The following is a 24,011-nucleotide window of genomic DNA, read 5'->3' as shown; positions in this document are numbered from 1 at the left end:
CAACAGACGTAAACAACAAAAAACCGTGTCTTCTGTCTCAAAGTAAATACCGAAGCCACGAACATGGGAAAAGGAAAATTAGGTGCGAGAGTACGGAAGCTGTAAACTGAGAAAACGATGGTAATAGCGCCCCTTGTGGCCGCATCAATGAATCGCGCGATGAAAGAATCAATGCATTAGTCTTCCGCATCCACCTTTCCTGTTGACCGCGCGGCCTCCCGTCGTTCCCGTCGACGCTTAACATCCCAGTTGTACACCCGTGCAGTGTTTACTTCCATGATAGTCACCTGTTCCCTCAGGAATTCCAGATCCTCTGTAGTGTTCTTGAGGTTTTGTTGGGCCGCTTGAAGCTTCGAGGTTAACAGCTCTATAGCATCGTTTTGGGTATATGAGAGCATGACATTTGCCTAGAATATCTAACTCAGTGTCATATTTTAATAATACGAAGTGCTCTCACCCCCAACCACAAATAAATCTGGTCTGTGTTCTCAAGCTCCGCCTCTGCGTAGAGAGTGTCATTCAATTCGAAAGTCGTTCTTAAAGGTTTCGAGGTGTCGTCATCATCACCGTCGTCAAGCCCATCCTCAAGGTTAGCCCCCGCTTTCGACTTTGAAATCAAATACATAAGCATTGATATTTGGAAAGTCAGCTATAGTTGTTAACTGACAAACACTCACCCTTCGATCCCGTAGGAACTTGACCATGCTCAGGGTCTTGCTAATATCCGGGATCTTCTCCAAGAGCCCTGTCTTCCGTTGTTGTAGGTTCAATTCCATATACCTGTACTTCCTGGGCAAGGATGTCAGACGTTAGGTACCGGCTCTGAGCGCCTCAGTTGGGCTCTGAACTCAGGCGCGGCCATTCACTCACGCAATGGCCTCTTGAAATTGCTTGAGCGTGCTCTCTACTTCCGCATCAGGACCACCTATGTGGTCCTCCACGCTACTCTTGTTGAGTAACAATGAATTTAGTGCGCAAAAATCATTATGCGCAGTAAGAACGATTTTCTACTTGGTGATTTAGTGGTGCGAAACCCACGATAAATGGTGCTTTTGGTATCCCTCGCGGATTGGTTTCCAAAGCCCTCAGGTTCACGCCGACTTGGGGTGGTGAGGATTTAGAATCCAATGGCAATGACGACGACATTCCCTAGCACTATCACGACAGATCCAGTGCTTATTCACTGGAAGCAAAGAAATCGGGGTATCACAACGGAATCAGAAACAAGGGATCGAAGCTGGAGCCAAGTTTGTTGCGTCGTGTTGACGTCGAGGTGCCCCTGTCCATTGCACAGCTGACATACGTTCATTCGGGTCAGTACTATCGACGTGGTGCATAAGCCTCAGAACATTCGAAGATGGGTGACCGAGGGGTACCTGCCCAAGAGCCATTCGTTTTCGCGCGTCTTCCATTCGATCTGCACATGGAGATCTTCAAGTGGGTGCCACCCCTTGACATAGTGAATCTTCGTCTTGTGAGTCTCTCTCTTCCAAAAGATGAAAAATCGGCGTAGCAGAAAACTAAAAATGATATTATCAACGATTCAAAACTCAAGACATGCAAGTACTTCGAACAGTTGTCCCGCGATCGTGTCGTTTGGTTATCCCTCCTGAGGCGGCAGTGCTTCGAAGAAGATGTACCATTACAACAATATGAGTTGGAGAATATGTCTTCCCCTGAGCTGGAAGTGACGTGTCTGAGACCTCACGTATTCGAGCGCATGCTGACGCGTAAAGGTGTGGGATCTGGAGACAAGTCGCCCCTTCTGACATTAACTATAGCCTAGGCTCCCTCACTTTTACGGAGCAGATTTTGTCTTTCGCATGCCCAACCGACCACGAATTCATTAATGAATGGGGTAAATTGGAACTTGACATGGTGTGGCAATATCAGGTCGTCCCTGGCGATCGGTACATCGTCACCTTGTATCTCTCTGGATGGTTACGCGTCTGGGATACCTCTGCTTATGATTCGGATACCGAACAATATGAAATCATTGCATCCAGGAAGTTTTCGCCATGCAATTCTACCATGATTGTTCAGCGCTCGGTGGAAAGCCCCTCCATCATCACAATTGTGGTGCGGAATGGCCAGGGATTGACTGGAGACCTCCAAGACGATAATCTGTGAGTTATTTTTTTTTCGCATTTATCTGCAGGATCCTGGGTGATGTTCGAATGTGTAGACTCCGTAGGATGGACGTTCTGCAGCTGCATATCACTAACCGTCCGTGGCTGACGGATATCATCGCCTCGACCATCACTCCATTCAGTGCAAGATCATCATTGTGGGCCTGCGACGGCCACCACATCGGGGTTTCAGGCCCATCTGGAAATGCCATCATCTGGAATTATATGAATGACACATGGGTTTCGGCTTCTATTGCTGGATCAGACGATCTACTACCCACGGAGGTTTGTTATCCATTTTGCTTGAAGACTATCCCATTGACTTGAACGCCTCATCTAAGCAATGTTTCCTCGACATAGTTGGTGATATTGTCATCTATGTTGTGCCAGATGGCGGCCTCCGCCTATATCAATTTAAACTCACCAAGATGTATGCATCTCTGGAAGAGGCGGAGCGATATCAGAAAAGCTTCGATATGAAAACATTCGACCTAGGGAAAGTGCGGGTCGCACGGACATCCACAATGGCGTACTGGCGTCCGCGAGCCTTGGCAAATGACGATGCTGTTTATGGGGCGTCCGCCATAGATATCGTTCTTGGAAGCGAAGGCGGAAACGATCAGATTGTCGTTCCATTCCATTTCTCGCCATCCGTGATGCCCTAATTACCACTCAAGGAGAAGGGGTGCATAACCTCACGTCCCACGAGGACCCGGCCTTCTACCCAACACTTCCTATCTTCAACCAGAGTCAGAGGTATCTTGTCTACAGCGCTTTCACTTCGCTTGGCATCGAAGTTGTCGATCTTGCGAATAACACCCCCCAAGTCGCCCGCTCTGTACCACTTGTCGAATATAACCCAAAGATCGATCGTTTCGTCAGTCATCGACCATATGGTGTGGAACTTTCGTCCTTCTCAGCATCCATGTTCATGAGGTCCCCCGATTCGCGCACAGAAATTAAGGTGTGGCGGTTCCACCTCGACAACGAAGTGCGAACGACGGGCCACTAGGACTGCGCATCGCGGCGTCATCACGTCGATCATTTCGCCCACTATTCCAGCTCCCCAGCTCCATTTCGATGCGGGTGGTTGCTAGGTGCTGCGTTGCGCTGCGTATCAGCTCCGGGATGCGGACTCGATGAAGTTTCCCTTGGTGTCGCCCCAGTAGTCGGCGAGCAACATCCCCCGGAGGATTGTTTCTGGTGGGGACTGCATGAGCAGTGTGGAGCATTGCGCGGCCTGTGCTTGCCATGTCGTGTCGAACCAGGTCACAACAGGTTCTTTCATTGGACAAAATTTGATCTCTCAAACATGGACAACTATTACATCTATAGGACGCTTGATCATATCCTTGCAGCCAAATACCATATTCACTGTCATTACCATTTCTCCTGTATGCGCTACAACATGAACTGATGAACTGTTGGATGATCCCGCGACGCAATTGATCAATTGGCCATGATATCGGTCGGGGGCGTGTGAACAGAGGAGGGAGTGCTAACTTTGAGTAATTAGCTCCCAAATTAGGGTTAGCATGTATGCGGGATCGTTTGCGACCACCTGACGAGGACTGGAATGCCAACAAGATCATCCGTCGATCTGGTCTGCCTTTCACGTACGGAGGTGAAGCAACGTGCACGTCCTCAATTGTGGTTCTGAGGACGGAGATCTAAAGAGCGATGCCTTGACACTTAAACATGGTTGGTTTCAATAGGTGTTGGTTTGCCGAGTGCAAACTCCATATTACCTGCGTGGAAGTACTGAGGCAACCCTGGATGAGTTATGCATTGATCCACAACGATCAAGGAGCAAAGCCCTCACTATCATTGCTATCTGCCTGTGTGCGAGGAAAAGATAATGTATGAGCTCAGTCGCCAGTCCAAAACCGCGGCCGTTGGTCCTGTGTGAACCGGCATCCCCGTGGACGTTGAAAGGGAGGATCGTCCCGTGGCCGGCCACAAGTACCGGATCCGACATCATCCATTTTGGCATTCGCGTCGAGTGTACTCAAGAATCACTAGACCTAGCATACGGTGAACGCCTGTGCCTTTGCCTTGAGAAAATTTGTGGGTGAGAAAGTAAAAATAGAGTAAAATCAGGTTATGCGTGGCACAACGTATGGAAGACAACAGCTTGGATACATGTGCTCGAAGCCTTGGACAAACCGGGAGATCGGAGAAGGTAAATAGAAATTCGGCTGTATATGTATTAGTGCTGTCCTAAGGGAGGGGATGTGTGAAAGGCCGGAAAGGCCTGATATAGGGCCTGACACGCGGCTTTTGGGCAATACCTAATCCAGAAGAGAGGCGGAAGAACCGAGGGACCTTAGCTTTCCTTCATTATTCAAGGCCAACACTATTATGTAATTCTACGCGCGAGTGAGATCGTTCCTCACGTAGCCTATACATATATATGGATCAACCCAACCAGAATTCCCCCCTGAAAAGATTGTTTTGAAGAATCTCTTAGGCTATAAGCAGCGCTTGGCTATCTTGGTAACCAAAAACATGACGGTAGATATATATGGTAGTCGAAACCGCAGATGGTATGGAAAAAGGCCCCATCCAGGGATCGCCACACTTTATCTATTCCAGTTATAGTCTGAAGCAGAAAGCTGAGGTGAGGGCAAACGTCCCACCGCGGCGGCGCCAGACCCACGTACGAACAAAGATAACAACAACGGCTAAATGGTGGAGGCGTCGATAACCTGTGATTTACAACCAAGCTGACAACCATTGCGAAACAGTTCCTACGGCGGCGAACGGGCCCGGTCGATGATGAAGAGACCATGGTGCATATGCCAGTCCCGTTGACGGCGTAGTATGACTTCGCAAATTGTCATCCACCAGTGGTCACCGGCAGTTCAGGACGTTCAAGTCGGATCATCGCTCCCAAATTTTATCTTTCAGCCATGTTCATTCTGAGTCGAGACTACGGCGAAAGCAAACGTCCCGCCTGCGCCGGACTCAGACAAAGACAACAACATCGGCCAAGTTGTGTAAGCGTCAATAACTTGTGATTACCACCACGCTGACAACCATTGCGAAACAGCGGCCACGGCGGCAAACGGAAACAACAACAAAGAGACGACGGTACACATGCCCTTGTCTCGAATTGTTCCGTCGACGGCTGTGGTGATACAATGAACTTCGCAAATTGTCACTGGTGACTGGTAGTTCAGTGCGTTCTAGCCGAATCATATCGTTCTTAAATTTTCATCTTTCCATTGCGAGCAAACTAATGAGTATCTTTGACCGCTTCAAATAAACAGATCATCTTGAACAGAACTGGGTGATTGCCAACTGCGACTGCTTATCTCGAACCAGGCACAACCGTTAAGAAGGGAGGAGAAGGGGTACTTACGAGCCAGCGCTAGCCATGAAGCATGGCATACCCCATAGCCATTGTCCTCTCGAAGTCGACTTGTTAGAATGGTGGTTCAACTTTGAGGTTTGATCTGCAGCGATTTCCAGGGTGAAGGGGTAGGAGTCAAATGGCAGCATCTGAAGCTCTAGGAAATGAAAGCAAGCGGTGTCAGGGACCTAAGAAAGTGCTGGAGAGAGATGTCGGATGAGTGAGAATTTATAGTCTGTTCAGCTAACTCGCTTTTGCGGCTTGGTTACATGGAATTCACGCATTTATCCCGTTACGTTGATGTTCTGAGATCTCCGAGTTGTGGCCTGTTCGGGATGAGATTCTGATTCCATTGATGCACACGCATCAATGGTGTGATGTAGAGTTAGTTATTCCTGCAAGTCAAGCATCACCGTCTCGAAACCTTTCAACTTTCTCATCATCACACTTACTATCTTCCAGCTGTTCGTTGAGGGAAAGTTCGTTCCTCTGTTTTCCAATTTTCAGCTGCGCTCCCTCACTGGCTAGGTGTATTATATTACTGACAGTCTGACCGCACGAAATCTTCCCGTTCACTCACTTCGAACGTCATTCCACTAACGTCCCTTCTTGACGGACAGCAGACAAACAGGCATCATGTCGTACTTGTTGATCGTCTTCATGCGCACAGTGCCAAAATGGAAGCAGGTGTGCCGCGGCGGGTCCCGGTTCAGGGCACAGCTCAGAGGCTTGATGATCAAGAAGATGTTTCAGGCCTACATATACCTGGGGGCAAATTCTGGAAAACTACTGGTCATTGCGGCTTGGAGGCCCGTGATCCCCATAGCGGAGGCGGGAACGGAGAATTTCTAGCAGTGATCGGACTGCCGACTGCATAACCGCGTCGACACGTTCCTCGATGTCAGAGACTGAACAACGGTATTTAAGGATTGGAACCATGAACAAAGACAAGGTCAGGATTTCCCGAGACGGATTTGAGTTAATTGTCAATTGACGGGCAACAACTCGCAATACATAGTCCAAGAATGTTTACGCGAGTCTACCCATGAGAATTCCCATACCCGTGTCTCCAAGACTCCAAGAGAGCGCACATAGGTATATGCGCCAAAATCACGGCAAGCGAGGCAAATGAACCGACGAGAAAGAGTATGCATAAGATTAAATGGGAAGGAAAATGAAGAAACAATTAATAGCCCCGACCCAACAACTACACCAATCTGACAAGCTTCTATCCTGAGCCACCTCCATAGACAAGCGCCCAATTGGTGAAACGCAAAGCATCATATGAGTACCCTTTAGACCAAGTCTCCTTAATAACTGGTGGACGGACAAAGTGATCACCTAGTTGCTGGCCCTGGGGACGCAGTTGGAGGCCCTGGGGATGCAGTTGGAACAGCTGTGCGGACTGTGGTGCCGGGGACAGTGGTGATGCTGGGGACAGTGGTGCTGGGGGTATCGGAGCCACCAGGAGCAGTGTTTGTGGAGGAAGGCTGTTGGGTTCTGGTGATACCGAGCGTGCCCGTTGCTTGGGATGCTGCCCCAGTGCTAGTTTTGGAAGTGCCGGACTCAACTGGGGCGGGAATGTTGGTTGAAGGAGAGGTGCTGGTCGAACTAGTCGCATGGACAACATTATTATTGCTCTTTCCACTGTGAGACCCTGCTACACCACCGCCAACGGCAGCTCCAATGATGACGAGAAGAATGATGATAATAATGATGATTCCGGTTTTCGTTTTGTACCATGGTTTAGACGGTTTCGAGTAGTATTCGTCGCCATTTCTGAATTCATTTGCACCTCCCGTAGAGACAAAGTCGGTTTGACCCTCTTCCAGGCGAGGTGTGCCTTCGCGCGGTGGCGGTGGAAATGAAGCGCCCGCCTCTGGTGGAACAACTCCGGTGGCCGGAGTATATGCCCGAACGGGAGGCGAGCTAGTTCTTTCAGGCTCGAGAAGATCGAGATTGTACCCCTCCTGTCGGATGTGTTCAAAAGTGGAATCAGTAACCACAAGTTTCGGTGTGTAGGAGCCACGCAAAATGGGCAGTGATCGACCCTGTAGCTGCACCAACCTGACGGTCTTTCTTCGAAGCAAGAGGCGCCTCAGCAAGGAGTTTCTCGTCGTAGGTGCCGGACATTGTATGTGGCCAGGCAGCGAGGAAGGAGTGCCGAGGGCGGGATTCTGTTGAGGTTGGATGAAGGAGGGCACAGCCTGGTCGCCGAATGCCGAATCACACGATTTGGAAATTGACCTTATAAGTACTAATTTCTGCAATTCAATCAAAGCGCAAGCGATGCGGATAACTTGACCACAGGGGCAGTTCTCTCCTCCGTTGCTTGCACCGAGCGAAGTGTTACACCTTCGCGCGCGATATCTTCGAAATAGGAGCTGATGAAAACTGATGATGGATGCTGATATTGAGCGTTGCTAATTATAGCGCCCTCATGAATCAAAACAAGCGAAGTTCCCTGCTGCGGGCAATCGCACGGAGACCACCGTTCAATCTGATCTCAAACAGGCCGGTCACCTGCCTACAAAGTTACCCAATTGAGTATCACGTGTTGCATTTCGGAGGCAATTTCCGCGTTCGGACAGCCATTGCGTTCACAAGGTACAACGAACGGCACCCATGCATCGTCTGGCCATCGTATGTAGATCATTCATAGCTATGGATGCCACGTTTAATTTTGGTTTTCTGAATTCCCCGTGCAGCCCCTACGACGTAGCATTGTTGTAGCTGCTGCAGGGCTCGGGGCCTTTACATTGCAGTCACGCGCTGCTATCCACCTGGACGCTCAGCAGCCTTCATCGGGAAGCGCATCTCCGGCTGTGCACTCGAAGCCAGGTTCTAAGGTTGGCACAATCCCCGATTTGTCTTACTGAGATTTTCTGAAAGTGGCATGAAATTGACAGTTGTCCATATACCCCGAACCAGATCCTGAGATAGTTCTCGTCGAGACCCACAGTGAGCTCGAGCGTCAAATACGGACTACTCGACGGCATGCTACTTATTTTTACGATCAATCTCGTGCACATGTGCGAGGCATTGTTTCTAAGTGGATTGGTGTGGAGGAAGCTGTAGAAAGTTTGTCATTTTCACCAGTCTCTGCCCTCGGTTGTCTTGCATACGATAAGGGATTATGAAACTAACTTTTTTTTTTTCATTCTGGGAAGATCGCATCAAGTCACTCATACCCAAGGACGAGTCTATCACGCCTGGCATCCTGTACGTCGGTGTGGTCGCACTCACTGGGTCTGTTATAGGCAGAACAAGTACGTTCTTCTTCCCATCCCTCATGGGGCTCTCTAAAGCCAATCCTCCTTCACAATAGGATCCCTCCCAGTCCGCATCCTCCTCCCACCAACCCTTCTCATACTCGCCTTCCCACAATTGCTCCCCAAAACGTCGGCAAACCTTCGTGCCTACTTCTCTTCCCTTGAAGACCACTATGTTCCTGATATCGCTGCTCAGCATGACGCACTAAATACTCGCGTGTCAGAGACGCTCGCTGGAACCTGCAAGAAGCACGCAGAGCTGACAAAGGCTGCAAAGGACAGTATACAAGCCGGCCTGCACAAGTTGGAGGAAACGAGTGGACTAAAGCTTGGAACTAAGACCGACGCAAAATAGATCCTTTGTATAGAGAATCACAAGAATCTATCACGTTTCTGCCTGAATGGTAGCACGATTTCATGAGACTCGGCATGCAGCCTTCACCACATCAAGCCCTCGCAGCGGTCGGAATGTCGTAGGACGTCCTTCATGCTTCTGATTTGACCACATTCTGGCTACGTAGACGAAATACTCAGAGACGGGATCGGGATCTGTTGGCTTACAGGCACCGCATGCATGTAGTCTGCATCCCGAATCCTCATAGGCAAAGCTGAACAATTCACTGGATGGACATCTTAGCAGAATTAGCGCAGCACTGGCGCCTTGGCCATCGGAGTGACATCTAGGATCTAGTGCTTGGCTAGCGAGTTTGCAGTTGTGGAATATGACTAAAGCATCAGGGGATGACTGCGGAAGTTGTGGTACAACTATATGCAGCCTCATCAATGATATTGTACGGGTTCAAAGGAGCACGATTGATATAGCACATCCGCCGAGACTTACTTGACAAATACTTCATTGTGGACCTATGTTTCACCAGTATCACCAATCCCGTAAAGCGTCCCCTGAGCGAATCCGAAATTGATGCCCTCACAGCCGCGCCACGAGGAAGATAGGCCCATCCCATCAGATGAATCCTTCTCCTAGCTATGGAGTCCAGACTGGAAAATTACTTAGTACTGACCTCGGCGGTGTCGCCATTTGAATTGTGGGCTTCAATCTGGCTTCGCGCGTCTAGTTGAACGATGCAAAGCTCAGCTCAATTAAACCTGTACAAGACATCTGTTGGCAATACACAACGTCATTTGCGGTGTTGATGTAATGTCCGTCGAGAGTTACTAGAAAGTAGGCCCTTGGAACTACTTTGGTATGGTAACGAGGCTGCGATACTTGGGGGCTTTCTTGTCATCTCTCAGGCAGCAAATTCACCGAATTGGAGGACTATGTACTCAGAATTTGGTAGGCCATATGGAGGTGGCCTTCTTGCCATAGATGAATCTTGGTATATCACTGAGCAAGCGAAGCTCAAGGAAAGTGGCTACGGCCGACGCCACAAGCAACTCCGAATCTGCGCCACGGTAGTAGTTTCAGTATTTCGGTATCTATGCTTCTCGTCGAACGATGTACGGATGGGTGCCGATCAACAACCCTCCCAGACTATGCTCCAGCAAGGGCCATGCATGGGTCAGGCAATTCAAATTAATTTGGCCAAAGGGTAGCTGACGTTCCACCTAATACTAGACAAACAGCCAATACAGGGGGCAACTGCTCAGTGGTCAGCATCATTGATTAATATCCACGAGAACGGCTGGAAAAGCGGATCGTAGCTGAAGAGGCGCTTTGGACGTACGTTGTGGTAGGGAAACTCACGATGGTTCACACACTAAAACGTAAAACTGTATGTAACATACAGAAGGCGTCCCACATACGTATCAAAGTCGATCTGATTGGCCGTCGGCCAGTCATATGGACGTCGTTAACTAGATGTGTACACGATAGTGGGGTGACGTTGAACACAATTTCCGTTTGACAAAACATCTGCGCACTGTTCGGCGTTGCTTCCCTCGTTAGTTCTCCTACCTGTGTCCTAAATTTCAAGGATCTCACCTCATGTCATGACTTCCGGCCGCAGGACAGATCCCCGACAAATCAAATGCAAGGAACAACATTACAGGTTTAGAACCTAACACTCCAGTCCCTTCAAGAGCTTGGGATTTCAATAGATTTTAATTCGGAAATCATTGACAGGTTATTACGGGCGTTATCACATCAGGTCGACAATATTCTCCGCTGAAAACGCCTGCCGCATCAACCGCAAAGCTATGACAGATTGCGATTTCCGGTGAACAATGAATAACTCCTTCCGAGGCACATCCCTTACATGCAACGAGCATCACTTCCCACTCTCAGGGAAAACAGCGAACGCCAGAACGTTGGGTCTATTGTCTTGTCACATTTCCTCTTTGGGGGAATCTGATGAGAAACGAAAAAAAAGGCCAACGGCAACCTGCTCTCCAAGTGGTCACTTAAAAACTCGCCTCGTAAGATTGGTTGTCCCCTGCGCTGTCTTCGCTTCTTCCTCTACGCGCTTGCTCTTGAGACGTCAGAAACTTGTGTTTGACCTAGCCCGATACGTTTTGGTCGTCAGCGTTGTGTTGCCTCCGCCGCCTATTATCACCCCCAGACTCAGGTGAACGTAAAAGCGGACTTGCACAAGCTGTCACCACTTGGCTAGCCACGAAAAGTTTCCCTCCTTCCAATTTGGTTTGTTGGAGTCATCGTTGAAAGCTACAGTTTTGGGTTTAATTGGACGCAGTAAGTGCCTTAATAATTGCCTCTTCGCGAACCAGTCCAAGTCAACAAAATCCCTTCGGTATCTCAAGCAGCCGCCAAGAGACCAGTTCCACGTAACCACTTGCCTTGATACCTCCATCCAATCAGAACTCAAATGCGTACTCCCCCATCCCTCACAACTCTCCCAACTGAGCTCCAGAGGCTCATCTGTGAAACCGTTCCCGACCGCCCAACTCTCAGGGCGTTGAACATCACCAATCGCCATTTCCACAACGTAACGGAGGCGATCATTTGGAAGCATATCACAATACCTCTACCACTACGCAGTGGCTCAGTGCCACAATGCCAAAGTACCATACAGCTTCTCCTGACCCCCCGCCGCATCGCTCGATTGGAGGACACGTCCGATCGATTTGTATCACGGTCGGATATGGGGAGGACCACAGGGAAGAGGAGCATCGAAGCCTTGGCACCATGCAAGAAGCCAAGCGCCTGATCGAGGGCATCAGATTGTGCCCCAAGCTTCGGAGGCTTGAGTTCTTTCCCGGAGGGGAAGAATCAGAGACAGCACGCATACTGTTTCGCGAGTTCGAAAGGAGCATGACTGCCGGCGAGTTGGATTTTGGCAAATTGGAGGAGTGCGCCTTCCACGGGATAAACAGGGGACTCGCAGGATTTATCGATCAGATCACAAAGAGGGATCCAAGTCCGGCATCAAAGTGCGCGCTGCGTTCCATAGAAATGATCACACAGGACGATCCCGATCTCCGTCTCGATCCTTATGAACCTTCCCCGGAATCCGACTGGAGCGAACTCCAATCAATCCACATGCCACATATGGACTCAATCACCCCATTTCTCCGGCTAACGCTTCTTAAAGATGGAGCTGTTAGCAAAGTCAGGAAAATTACCACTTCTATCATGGCAAGGTCCAACCATTTTTCAGAATTTTTGAGAGCGGCGATGATACAAGATCCGAAAGGAGGGGAAAGAGTCGAGACGTTCAGAATGCTTTCTTTGGACTCCAAATCTCTCTGGATTTCAGAGTTGATTGACGTGCTCGCGGGATTGAACAGCCTGTTTCCTGCAATTTCGACACTTGGCATTGGGCGTTGGGGAACGAACTCTGAACCAGTATGGCCAATCGATTGGGATTGTGGCGAGGAGGGACGTGACGCGATGATTGCGGAAGGCTTTGACTGGCCGGACAACGAAGCCAGTTTGTGGATGCTCACGGAACGGGCCTGCCTATCCTTGGGGGAGTTCAAGGGTCTAGGGACAGTTATCTGTTCATACTCGTGGGTGCCAGCTATGGTCAAGCGTTCGGGTCCGGGCCGCCTGAGTTTGGAGGAACGGCGACGGGAGGAACTGGCGGCTGTGATGATGCTCGCCAAGCATTGCACGTCGCTCTGCGATATATTTATTGATAGGAGAGGCTGGCACTACTGGAAAAGGAGTCACCATGTGCACTGGACCAAGGAGATGGGTTCGCGCAGCAGCGACGGTGCCGATCTATGGAAGGAAGTGAGATGGTACTCTCAGGAGCACCTAACCGGGTACATAAATTCCCTATAGACTTCACTGTAGCTTAAGAGCCAGCGACATCTAGTGGATTTTTTACCTGGTTATGGGCTGGAGTCCTGCCCACTAGCTGATCGCAGATCAATCGATCGTCAGCTAGTTGCTTTGCTTCCGCTCAACCTCACCAACTTTCATCCTACCTTGACTTCGTAACGACTCCTCTCGTCAGATGGACCGCCGAAATGTAGCAGGTTCCGTCAGGTCGGCACCTAGGAATACTTGCTCGCCCTCCTCAACCACTTTTCACCCTAACGACTGGAGGTCAGCGCGACGAACCTTGGAGTTTTTATTTTTTATTTTTTGGACGACGCTTTTTTGACAGCATGGATTATAGAGACAGGCAATATCTATGGGTTATCTGCTGTTGCAGTTTATTTAGCAAAAAATGACACACGAGCTTTTGGTTGTCGGAGGGTCTGTGTGTTTCCGAGAATAGGTTTGAGAGCAGAGACTGCCAAGTAGTTATTGCTCCACGTGGATTTTGATTCTTATCTAATATCAACGACTTGTCCTAGCAGTCTGTAGATCTGAAGCAGTACGGAGTGTCATCTGGCAAGTGCCTCCGTCCAAAATTTCCTCGCGCTCCTCCAGAAGCTGAGTATAAGATGGTGGTGCGAACTCGGCTTCAACGGTTAAACTTTCGGTTCATCAATGAATTGTGTAACAGGACCAGGCTCTGAGACAATTCACTCATGGCAAAGTCGGCTTAGCTTACGGGCGACAACGACCTGGGCCACACCTTCGTCACCATGGTCCGTCCCACGACGATTCCGACTCCCCAAACCGGACCCCTCTCTTCACCGCCCAGTTTGGGGAGAAGACTCGGCAGTTTGCCAACTTGAAGCATCACCAACAAATACGCCACCTGCCTAGATATAAGCCGATGGTTTCACTTCGAGCAGCTGACGAGCTTGTGACACCGAGTAGGCAGTGATATCGACTGTCGATCCACCTATCCCCAATTCAACTATTCCACGGGACGGCTCTACTAGTACCACCCACCAGCATCTCAGACGATGAACTCCGCGTTTTACACCGTAAATAAAGTTACGAGTCCCAGCCAATAATGATGCCGAACTTCGCCTCGGATTGTGAAGCTAAGTTGGCGTAAAACATGTAGTAATGGACAGAAGCCTCTCCCTCAATGCCAGTTACTCAATGACAAAGAAGACTCGGGCACGAGATTGGGACGAAGGGGCGATATTCGCTGCCACTGCAGCTCTGCGCAGCAAATCTTGTCCCCTCAGGCCCATCCATTCGGATGGGCAATGACAACATCAGCAGAGGGGAAATATGTCCCCCCCAGGCGAGACCCATTCAGGACGCGGTCATTGAATGCATTCTGAGTGTGCTTAATGAGATGTGCAGATCTCATGTCGGGAAGATATCGTGAATTAATCGCACTCCAGATAGTTCCCCACCCGTCCCTCCTTGGATAGAAGCGGCCGACTCATCATGCAGCCCCGGCTTCCGCCAGTGGCATCGCAGTTGAACGTTCAGTAACCGCGAAGCTGAGAGAGCAGCATACGAACTCGCCGTACCCATTCAGATAGTCCTTACAGAGAGCATGTGCAGTCTCGTACGTCAGGCATTATCCTTACCTATGTCCATCTATGGATATATCGCGGCGCCGAAATCGGCTCCACGAGAGCAATGTAGACATGTATGACTTCAGACTTAGCAATGATGACTACACAAAACAAACAATCATTGGCTTATGACGAACGGAAGTGGCGTCTTTAACTTTGTACAAGTTGGGTCGAAGGGGCTCGTAGCTGAGTGTCCTGGATTGCAAGGTACTGGCCCTGGAACCACGGTGAATTGTGAAATACGGCACACAGTTCAAACATGACCCATGGTGGAGCCTTCCAAAGGCGAAAGATAAGGAAAGGCGACCGAACCAATGTCGAAAAGGAGACGTGGGTCGATAACAAGAATAATATGATTGCATCATAGACCATAGCCCTACTTCCTTTTTGACTTCTTCTTTTTCGATGCACTTGCAGCAGCACTTTCCCCGGCGCTTGAGGCGGCGGCCACCGGAGGCACAGTGGGTGCAGTGGGTACAGGGGAGGGTGCACTTGGAGCTGGGATTTGGACTAGGGCAGGTGGCTTCCTGTTTTGCATCTTCCTCATGAGGGAGAGATTTAGCGCTTCAAATCGGTTGACGACGGATGAGGACTTCGTCTTATACTTGATGCACTGAATAGCATCGAGAATTCATAGACTGGGCTTTAAAACTCTTGAAGACTTACTTGGAAATTGTCCGTTATCTTCAGGTCTAAAATGCCTTTCGAGGCATTATATTTCACAACCCATCGAGCCTTTCCAAGCAAATCATTAGTTAAAAAAATCATTACAGACTTAAATTAGCCCGACCCTATTTGGACTCTTCTCGTAGAGGCTCTCGGCAGCGGTCCGAAAGTCTTTCCAAGACTTGATGTACACCATGCGAAAGGTGGTGGATTGTGTGGCTGTGTCACTTGACCATGTCATGCCCAGACCAAATGTGCTCTTTGACGTTTTTTGTGTGTTGAACTCGGCTAAGGAGATTCTGGACAAGGCAGCCAGGCTCCAAGCGAAGCAATCATATACCGCCCTTCGTTCAAGAATCCGCCTAAATGAGGAGTACCCGCTAAGCCGGCGAACTGGAGATTTAGAGGCTGAAGTCCTCCAACAGGTTCAGCCTGCGCTGGAGACAAGTGAGGTCCCCAGACCGCACAGGAAGGTGCCTGAGGACCATGAAACTCCTATCGATGCGGCTTCCGTTACTACCGACCCTCCTTCAATCTTCGGGTCACCTGTGCCACCTGAAATACAAACATTCGATACAACTCGACTAGATGTCTCCATAAACCCTCTAGCGCCTTCATTTGACCCTCCAAGAAAGGATGCGAAGTGTTATGAACCAATAGCTGACATAGATCTCGGTGCCCCAGAGGTGAGTGGCTGCGAATATGGCCTAACTACCCGACTCACTCGCTGTATTATGAAAGCCTCCTGTTAAGCTGACAGCATCTAGAGTGCCATCCTCGAGAATCGGAAGACTATTCCATTACGGGAGTACGTTCCAATTTTTCGGTACTCGAGGATACTCATTGTATAGGTTAGGTCTTGGCGTTGGAATGGGTGCCGGTGCAGCAGCAGAGATGATTCGCCGGTCGACTTCAGGGTCATCCTCTGTCAATGGGTCTATTTTCCTGTCGGAAGCGAATGTGCATCGTCTCGTAGATAAGCTTACGAAGATGAGAGGCGCCGCGCTGAAGTTGGGCCAGTTCATGAGCATACAAGGTAGGACCTTTCATCCCAAGGCACATGAATTCATTCTAATGGCATGGATCCAGACTCGAGTGTATTACCTGAACAACTAGATAGAATATTGCGACAGGTGCAAAGTAGTGCTCACTATATGCCCAACTCGCAATTGGAGGTGTGACGAATTTTGCTCCTTTCCCGTGGATTGTTCATTAACCCATTATGTGTCAGGAAGTGATGGCCTCTGAACTTGGTCATGACTGGCTTTCTAATTTCTCCCACTTTAATCCCATCCCATTCGCCTCTGCGTCAATAGGACAAGTCCATCATGCAACACTGGCACCAAGCGTCGCCCCATCATCACTTTTCCGTGAGGTAGCTGTTAAAGTCCAGTTTCCGAACGTGAAGTCATCCATACATTCCGATATCCGTAATCTCTCCATACTTCTCCATGGCTCGTCCTTGTTACCGCGGGGTTTGTTCCTTGATAAAACGCTCGCAGTTATGAAGGAAGAATTGGAAGATGAGTGTGATTACGTGTATGAAGCTAATGCTGCTCGAGAGTTCAAGAAGCACTTGGAACGTGATCGTCGTTTTGACGTGATGGGCGTTGTAGACGAATTGAGCACAGAGAAGGTTCTCACCATGCAGCGGATGCATGGCGTACCGATAGTTCGCACTGCGAAACTCAGTCAACCGAAGCGGGATGAGGTATGTTCGACATCGCCATCCATTTCGCTCATTGACCTCGTTTTTCATGCGACAGATTGCTACTTCCGTTCTTTCTTTATGTCTAAAGGAGCTGTTCCACCTTCGGTTCATGCAAACTGACCCAAATTGGAGCAATTTTCTGTACAACCCGAAGACTCATGGGGTTGGTGCTTCGATTTCCCATCGCACAGTTTCCCATGATATGTTTTCATAGATTGAACTTATCGACTTTGGTGCATCGAGGAGGTATTCAAAGGAATTTATGGACTCATGGTACATGCTGCTTCAGGCTGCAATAGATGGTGACCGTGAGGGATGTAAAGATCACTCTCTAAAGATTGGGTATCTTACAGGAGAAGAAAGCCCCGTATGTCGAAGTCCCCCCAAAAGCGCCAAGTCCTTTCTGACATCTGCTGATCAGGAGATGCTAGATGCTCATATACAATCCCTTATACTTCTTGGTACACCCTTCAGTTCGAGAGTGCAGCAACCCTTCTCCTTCGCATCTTCCGAACAGAATGTAACAGCAAAGATCCGAGATCTCATTCCTTTCATGCTTAACAACCGTTTGACACCACCTCCACAAGAAACATACAGTTTGAACCGGAAGCTAAGTGGTGCTTTCCTGCTCTGTGGCCGTCTAGGTGCGAGAGTGGACTGTCGTGCTGTGTGGAAGAAGGAAACAGCTGGGTATCAGATAGGATAGGCGGTTGGGTCGAACGAGTTTACGATGAGTTGTTTCCACGTGCGAGGATAGGTATGATAGGATGACATGATAGGTATATTTCTAAGAAGTTTGCTATGATTAGACATGTGATGAAGATGGACAATCGGGATTGGGTAATGGAAGGAGTCAACCGAACATCTATTCGGTCTTTTCCTCCTTGACCTTGGCGCGAGCAGAATAGATTTCATCCGTGAATGGTCTACCAAAAACACTATTAGGACGCGTTGTGCGGGAAGGAGTAAAAGACTGACCCTTCGAAATGAAGCGCGAATCCATAGACAATATATACGAACGCGGTTATGAAAAGGCCTGCGGGGCGGCCATACCTAAAAATAGATTAATTCATCGAACCAGACTTACTTGAACTAGCAGCCTTCGATTGACATACCATAGTGCAGTCGCAGCGAAGCATATGGTACTGCCATCATACATTGGATCCGCCAAGATGTTGAATGGGAAACCTTCAACGCGGTGGTCCATTAGGATCCCAAAGTAGTCACCGAGATATGTCCCTAGGTAAACACGGAATATGCTCAGTGTTTGCGCAACAACCAATGCGAAGCATTCCATTACCTGTAAGACCAAGAGCCCATGTGGAACTGACCACCAGTATTTGGCCAGCGACGAAAAGGGCGACCGCAAGAGGTTTGGCAATGGCTGGATCGATGAGCTCATAGTATGGCTGGTTTTCTAATGCTTTGCGATACCTATGGCTCTCGATTAATTCTCTAATTACTTTTCAGAAGCAAGCCTTCCATGTGCTCACAATACGTCGCGAATTATACCAAGGCTGAAAATCGTGAAGGCCAGGGCATAGCATCCATAATAAGCATTCCCTCCGAATATTTTTGTAATAGTCTTATTTCTATGCTCTGGGGACAAAGCGAATTGAGGGGAAATGAGTCAAGGGTCATTGATGTGACACGTGTCTTAAGCCTCGTACCATTACGTGCGACGATGTTCCAATAAGTAGGATTGAAGGCTATTGACGCTAGCGCAACCCATAGTGACTTTTGGTCGATGTCTACTAGCGATTCAAAAGGGGGGATGCGGACACTCGTCATTGTTGCTTCAAGGAGTCCAGCGAGGGAAATCCACTCGAAATTCTGCTCAATTCAAACATTCGTGTCAGCTGACCACTTCCTCGTGCATTTGTTGGACGTCTGTGCACCTTTCTTGGACTTCCCGTCGCTCACGCAAAAATGCTGATCAGTTACTGTAATCTTGAGTTTAGGAGGCCAGCTGTGTCTTTGCGTGAGGCAACTTGCCGCAGCGGTTGCTCCAAGTGTTGGAAGGGAGCGCAGCAACCGTGCCGCGAGGCACGTGCTGTCATCCACATGTGACATGTTTCATCACATGGTCACATTTCTTTTCTATCACTTCGGACTTGTCCGCGACAGATATATATATATCTATTTATTTTAATCATATTTCTTTTCCTCAGTTCTCATAGTCGTATCACGCTTGAGGCTGAGACGGACTTTTCTCATAGACCTTCCATAGCCCGTGCGACTATTTCGTCACCTTCCGGCTTCGCTCATCGTGAGTTAACAACGGAAAGAAGCCGCAACAGGAACTGGGTATTTCCACCCTGAATTGTAGAGGAAGAACGGGAGTAACCTTCCATGCGGGGCATGATCTCATGGAAAGGGTCGAGGGCATGGCCCCTATGGACAATTACGTTTTTAAAACTGTGAGGAATCTAAGGGCTTTTCCCATAAAGGAGGAAATAGCTGTGTCGTTGCTTCGAGGCTTCAGTTCCCCAACGGGCGCTGAACCTACCGCAGGACTGCTCTTAGCGCCTATGGATGGTGACTGGAATATGTGATCGTGAAGAGAGTGGCGCTTGGCAAGGGCATTTTTCAAGGCTTGAGTCTCTGCGCTGCATGGGATTATAGGGTTTACTGGGTTCTCGTCGGTCGTCGTCCGGATGTGGTGCACAGGCAAAGTCCAGTTACGCGATAACTGATTCATACAGTTCTTCGATCTGTCATCACTCGTACAATACACCCTATCCCTGCAACCTCCGTCAACTGGGAAAAATGTCAAGAGTACTCTCTATTAGCTAGGAACTCCCACAGCATACCTTTTCATGCCAATTCAGGAGGACATTGCCATTCACATCAGCTAGTCCTTTCGCCCCCATCCCTTTGTAAATGTATTTCATCAGGGTGTCTTGCTGGTCTTGGTTGAGGGCCCGAAGTATTCCCGAAATGTCAGTAGCTTTCGTTGAGTTGAGGATCAGCAGAACAGAATTAAGAGCTAGTGACTAAAATGTATACAACGAATGGAAAATGGGTTCGAACGTTGGACTTCAGATAATCAGGTTGGCTGGTGGTGAAGAGGCTCGCGTACTTTGGCTTCATCCACTCCTGTGCCAAACGGCGCTTGGCTAAGTATTACGTTCAGTGCACTAGGGATGTCGCTTCTGAAATCGTAGCAAAGAGTATTTGCAAATGTCAAGCATTTGTTCCGTTGGCACGATCGACCAAAGAGACCGAATACAGCGCGACATACTTTGATAAGAATGATCGCACTTGGGCCGATTTTTGTTTCGTATCGTTGAGGATGATAGCCGCCCCCCTCGGATCAGGCTCGTATAGTTCGGATTCCACGAGGATGTCCTCCTCGAGTGCGTCGATGTCGATCTTTCTGAAGGCAACATCCATGCTGAATTCGAGCCAGAGAACACGTGATGAGACTGAAGAATTCCTTTCTGAAACGCGCGTTGAGTTGGTGAGGACTGCAGCATCACAAGCCACTCACGTACTTCCCTGCACGTTGGACATCTTTTTCTTACATATTAATGCCAGTGAGTGCAGTTCCTTGCTTCTCCGACACGTTGTGGGTATACAAGACGCCGAGCTCTCTTCCATTTTGATTTCAGAGCTCGCCCTGGTACCCCCTTCCTTCGTTCTTTCCCAACTACTTTTAAGCTTAGACTTGCAACGACATGCGGTCATTGTTTTCAAAATTTTCGCGCAATATTGGAGTGAAAAAGGAGGAGCGAAAAGAAGCGACATCAACCTCTCCAAGTACTTCACCAAAGAAAGAAAAGTTAACTTCTTTCTTGAGGCCGTCCACTCCATCTCCCACTCCACCGGGCCAGCCTCTCAGTGACGCAGGGAAGCTTTCGGGAGTATCTGGCGTTGGCTCCAAGTCTGTCCGAGGAAAAGCCAAGACAGAGGGCACCGGACTGTCCGTGGCGACCTTATTCCGGCCTCAATCGCGCGGGGATCTCAAGACTGCCAAACATGAGGCCGCCGCACCTCAACTGGACCTCAATTTGCCCTTGGATGCGTCCAATCTGGGCGCCCCAACCAATGCCAATGGGATTGATGAATTTGGAGCTTTGTTCAGCGACAACACCGCAGCTGCCAGTCAGCTTGCGGATTCGGAAATTGCAAACAAGTCATTGACCCCTGATGATGCGAATCGTCTGACGGTTGCTTCTTCCGCTGTTATTCGTGCTCAAGGTATGCTGAATGTGTAATTGATCCAAAGCTTGAATCGACGTGCTCCACCATCAGGCCTTGAAACATTGGGACTTTTCCATCCTCATTGGTTGTCGGCTTCACCTGGGAACCAGCGTAAATTGATTTCCCGGTTTATCTTAGCGCTCAAGGCAAACAACTTCACCAAGTTCGAAGCTGATTTGCGGGATGCGAGTCCCCAAGATGTAGCTCCAGTGTTGAAGTGGGGTTTGAGACATCTCGTCATTGAGAAGGGTTCCTTTGGTAGAGGAAATGCTGAGGACCAATGGGCCTGGTACCGTAGTTTCTCAGAGAAAGAGCGTGCTGCCTCGTTCCCAACTAACTCCTTCTCGAGTATCTTGCTCCCTTTACTCCCGAACTCTCATGGTGTTTTGTTGAAGAACCTGATGGAGCTCTTCGCATCCGTTGCTGCCCACGCAGATGGAAATGGCATGTTCAATACCAAACTCAGTAAGGTCCTTGCTTGGTGGATTATTAGTAATCGCACATCGCCTGGTATGAGCTTTGACAATTTCTATCGCGAATGGGATCGCACTGCTCGGATTTTAGAGCATGTCTTCCTTGCGTACATTCGGTAAGTAGGAACTCGCTGTCGTGTCGTGTCGTGTCGTGCCCCAACCCTTGACGTTGCAATCCTTTGTTAGTGATCAATCGCACTCTCAACAGCGGGTGCCTCTGAGACTCAAGCCACTCTATCAACCTTACCCTCCCGCCACCGTTTCCGATGGAGACACTTCGAACAAGGAAGCCGATTCTCGGCTTCCTCCAAAGCCCCGATTGACAACGAGAACTTTGGGTGCTTTGTTGGTCAAGCTAGAAGCACCATATGGACAATATACTCACGAGCGTGAAGTGAACCCGACGAAATTGGTAGAACATGCTTTGGAGACGACCTGGAAGACTTTCGCTGACGCTGAAGGGAAGGGCGCGGCGTTGTGGGAAGGTTTGAAGCAGGATATCACTAAAGCTCGATCGCTGAAGGCGGCGAAGGGTGCATCCGAGACGGCCAGTTTACTTCCAGTAGATAGTTCCCCATCCCAGGCTTTCCTTCCCGTTTTCTCTGACACCACCACCCATTGGCTGAAGCTAGCGGAGCCCATCGCTTCCACAACCGATGCTCCGTCACCCCCTTTGACGCCCCCTCCAGCCTCACCCGAAGCAGATGCAAGCTCTTCATTCCGTCGGCGGCGTTCATTCTCGTCCCCGGAGGCCACCCACGACCCTTCGTCTGGAAGCGGCCTTCAGGTGTTACATGAAGACCGCCAGCTGCATTCATTCGAAAAGGCTGCTTCGGCCTCAAATCTCATTTCTGGTGGTCCGGACTCTGAGGACTGGGATGTGTTCTCAAGTGCGGGCTTTGGCACCTCACCGAACTTAGGCACTGACAGCCTTGCTCAGTCATTGGTTGGACCGAAGCTTGCGAGTAAATATGTCCAACCTCGCAAATCTTACTCTTCTGCAACTTCGAAACGCAAGCAAACTCAGCCTCTCGCATTGGCCAATACACGCCCATCCTCTGATACAGTCATAATTCCGACTCCACGCATTCGCCCATCGAATGACAGTTACCGAATGATTTCCCCGTCCATCACTCAGATTGATGAGGCGTTCATTGATACTTGGGCAGACACGTTGCTTGATCCTAGTACCGCTAAGAAGTGGCCCGATTTTGGGCTATTTCAGTTGAAGGAAAAGCGTTCTGAAGTCGAATGGGTCATTGTTGAGCGCACGGTTGCTCCTCGGCCCAAGACCCCAGAACCTGTCGAGGAATCCCCAAGAGCAGTCTCACCTGGACCCTCTGTCGCCCCATCCAATCATACTAGCAAGTCCAGAAACAAGGTCTTCGGCTCTCCTACGGGTAGGAAGAGATTCAGCCTTTTTTTCGCACGCGCGACGAGTTTTTCGTCATCTCAGGTTGAATTACCACGACCTTCGATCAATCCCTCTGTCGTAGACGAGGACGTGAAAGATGCGAAGCCAGCACAAGCGGAAGCGATGGCAGCTGTGACCTCCACCCGTAAAGAGTCTAAGGAGGCTCCTTCACTCGCGGAGAAGGTGAAAATTGAAGGTGCTCCCGTCCTCCCAAGTATTCCCGGCGACCTTCTGTCATCTGCCTCAGACGACATCAAAAATGTCGTCGAACACGTAAAAAGTGATAACACTACCACCGCAGTGCCCGAAGCTGTTGCCCTGGAGCCTACGAAAGACTCTGCACTGGTGGAGGTTGATCAGATCGAAGAACCTAAGGTGGAACCGACGCCTGAACATCCCGCCGAGCCCGAGGATCTCAAATCTCCCGAAGACCCGGCATCTGCAGCTCCGGAACCTGGCGCACCGAGGCCATCAGAGAAGACCAGTGATTCCGCCAATGTTGCGGACGATACGTTAGCCTAACTGATTGTTCTGATCAAGGTATCGATCTTTCACGCTAGCTCTGGGGGCATTATTTTCTGATCTGACCTTTGGGTGGAAAGCTTCCCATCCGACATTATTCTTTTCGTTTCTTCGTTACATAGGGTCTGTCTTGGATCATCTCCATCCCCGCTATTTATTCGGTAAACCTTCCTCGGTGCGACCACTCAAAGCGCTCCTTAGTCATTCGTTAAATCGCCCTCGAACCCCTACATCTCCCTCCCCGCCATATGCACACGTAGTTCTGCTTTCTTGTCTCACACCAGCAACACACACTCTTTCCTACCATGTCTTGATTCCCTTCCAACGTTTATAGCCTCCGTATTTGCACTGATTCTTTTTTCTTTCGCTTCCTTGTGGAGAAAAACCATGACTAGCTCGATTTTTACGTCAGTTTTTTTCATACCATTCACGGTCCCACTGACAATTTTGTCAGTATGAGG

General features: G+C 49.4%; 10 protein-coding genes across 10 annotated transcripts; 5 read left to right on the top strand and 5 right to left on the bottom strand.

The window, feature by feature from the left end:
- Nucleotides 1-176: 176 nt before the first annotated feature.
- EI90DRAFT_2919023 (Prefoldin subunit-domain-containing protein) lies at nt 177-1,146 on the bottom strand (the record flags this gene model as incomplete). Its single annotated transcript, XM_039054682.1, has 5 exons — nt 177-407; nt 458-607; nt 672-789; nt 871-947; nt 1,039-1,146. 5 exons carry the CDS (start codon nt 1,144-1,146, stop codon nt 177-179), a joined length of 684 nt encoding a protein of 227 aa, XP_038916554.1.
- A 122-nt stretch (nt 1,147-1,268) lies between these two features.
- On the top strand, nt 1,269-3,586 carry EI90DRAFT_3056224 (uncharacterized protein). Its single transcript, XM_039060216.1, has 6 exons — nt 1,269-1,474; nt 1,556-1,736; nt 1,787-2,126; nt 2,186-2,414; nt 2,471-2,782; nt 2,839-3,586. Exons 1-6 carry the CDS (start codon nt 1,358-1,360, stop codon nt 3,139-3,141), a joined length of 1,482 nt encoding a protein of 493 aa, XP_038916553.1. The 5' UTR covers nt 1,269-1,357; the 3' UTR covers nt 3,142-3,586.
- A 3,235-nt stretch (nt 3,587-6,821) lies between these two features.
- EI90DRAFT_3123087 (uncharacterized protein) lies at nt 6,822-7,617 on the bottom strand (the record flags this gene model as incomplete). The annotated part of the gene is made up of 2 exons (XM_039063569.1): nt 6,822-7,454; nt 7,552-7,617. The coding sequence occupies 2 exons, from the start codon at nt 7,615-7,617 to the stop codon at nt 6,822-6,824; spliced, it is 699 nt and encodes a 232-aa protein (XP_038916552.1).
- Nucleotides 7,618-8,109: 492 nt separating this feature from the next.
- On the top strand, nt 8,110-9,111 carry EI90DRAFT_3154378 (apolipo protein O-domain-containing protein; the record flags this gene model as incomplete). The annotated part of the gene is made up of 5 exons (XM_039065926.1): nt 8,110-8,127; nt 8,193-8,333; nt 8,394-8,565; nt 8,655-8,753; nt 8,813-9,111. 5 exons carry the CDS (start codon nt 8,110-8,112, stop codon nt 9,109-9,111), a joined length of 729 nt encoding a protein of 242 aa, XP_038916551.1.
- A 2,096-nt stretch (nt 9,112-11,207) lies between these two features.
- Nucleotides 11,208-13,076, top strand: EI90DRAFT_3056212 (uncharacterized protein). The gene is made up of 2 exons (XM_039060215.1): nt 11,208-11,714; nt 11,750-13,076. Exons 1-2 carry the CDS (start codon nt 11,543-11,545, stop codon nt 12,961-12,963), a joined length of 1,386 nt encoding a protein of 461 aa, XP_038916550.1. The 5' UTR covers nt 11,208-11,542; the 3' UTR covers nt 12,964-13,076.
- A 1,533-nt stretch (nt 13,077-14,609) lies between these two features.
- Nucleotides 14,610-15,420, bottom strand: EI90DRAFT_2972049 (signal recognition particle, SRP9/SRP14 subunit; the record flags this gene model as incomplete). Its single annotated transcript, XM_039055744.1, has 3 exons — nt 14,610-15,171; nt 15,225-15,293; nt 15,349-15,420. 3 exons carry the CDS (start codon nt 15,418-15,420, stop codon nt 14,935-14,937), a joined length of 378 nt encoding a protein of 125 aa, XP_038916549.1. The 3' UTR covers nt 14,610-14,934.
- Nucleotides 15,421-15,449: 29 nt separating this feature from the next.
- On the top strand, nt 15,450-17,782 carry EI90DRAFT_2972047 (ABC1 family-domain-containing protein). Its single transcript, XM_039055743.1, has 8 exons — nt 15,450-15,910; nt 15,966-16,032; nt 16,081-16,260; nt 16,314-16,399; nt 16,456-16,935; nt 16,991-17,098; nt 17,150-17,302; nt 17,357-17,782. The coding sequence occupies exons 1-8, from the start codon at nt 15,464-15,466 to the stop codon at nt 17,639-17,641; spliced, it is 1,806 nt and encodes a 601-aa protein (XP_038916548.1). The 5' UTR covers nt 15,450-15,463; the 3' UTR covers nt 17,642-17,782.
- Nucleotides 17,783-17,800: 18 nt separating this feature from the next.
- EI90DRAFT_2919065 (uncharacterized protein) lies at nt 17,801-18,726 on the bottom strand (the record flags this gene model as incomplete). The annotated part of the gene is made up of 6 exons (XM_039054685.1): nt 17,801-17,861; nt 17,914-17,988; nt 18,051-18,174; nt 18,236-18,369; nt 18,429-18,534; nt 18,606-18,726. 6 exons carry the CDS (start codon nt 18,724-18,726, stop codon nt 17,801-17,803), a joined length of 621 nt encoding a protein of 206 aa, XP_038916547.1.
- A 417-nt stretch (nt 18,727-19,143) lies between these two features.
- Nucleotides 19,144-20,564, bottom strand: EI90DRAFT_3056202 (ARP2/3 complex 16 kDa subunit (p16-Arc)-domain-containing protein). The gene is made up of 5 exons (XM_039060214.1): nt 20,433-20,564; nt 20,180-20,378; nt 20,018-20,090; nt 19,749-19,931; nt 19,144-19,695 (listed from the first exon to the last, which is right to left on the bottom strand). The coding sequence occupies exons 1-5, from the start codon at nt 20,536-20,538 to the stop codon at nt 19,633-19,635; spliced, it is 624 nt and encodes a 207-aa protein (XP_038916546.1). The 5' UTR covers nt 20,539-20,564; the 3' UTR covers nt 19,144-19,632.
- A 51-nt stretch (nt 20,565-20,615) lies between these two features.
- Nucleotides 20,616-23,550, top strand: EI90DRAFT_3123081 (uncharacterized protein; the record flags this gene model as incomplete). The annotated part of the gene is made up of 3 exons (XM_039063568.1): nt 20,616-21,138; nt 21,193-21,730; nt 21,801-23,550. The coding sequence occupies 3 exons, from the start codon at nt 20,616-20,618 to the stop codon at nt 23,548-23,550; spliced, it is 2,811 nt and encodes a 936-aa protein (XP_038916545.1).
- Between the last annotated feature and the right edge of the window lie 461 nt (nt 23,551-24,011).

This window comes from Cantharellus anzutake (genome assembly GCF_015039405.1).
Source record: "Cantharellus anzutake strain C23 chromosome Unknown EI90scaffold_21, whole genome shotgun sequence".
NCBI lineage: Eukaryota > Fungi > Basidiomycota > Agaricomycetes > Cantharellales > Hydnaceae > Cantharellus > Cantharellus anzutake.
This window is presented reverse-complemented; position numbering and strand designations above follow the sequence as displayed.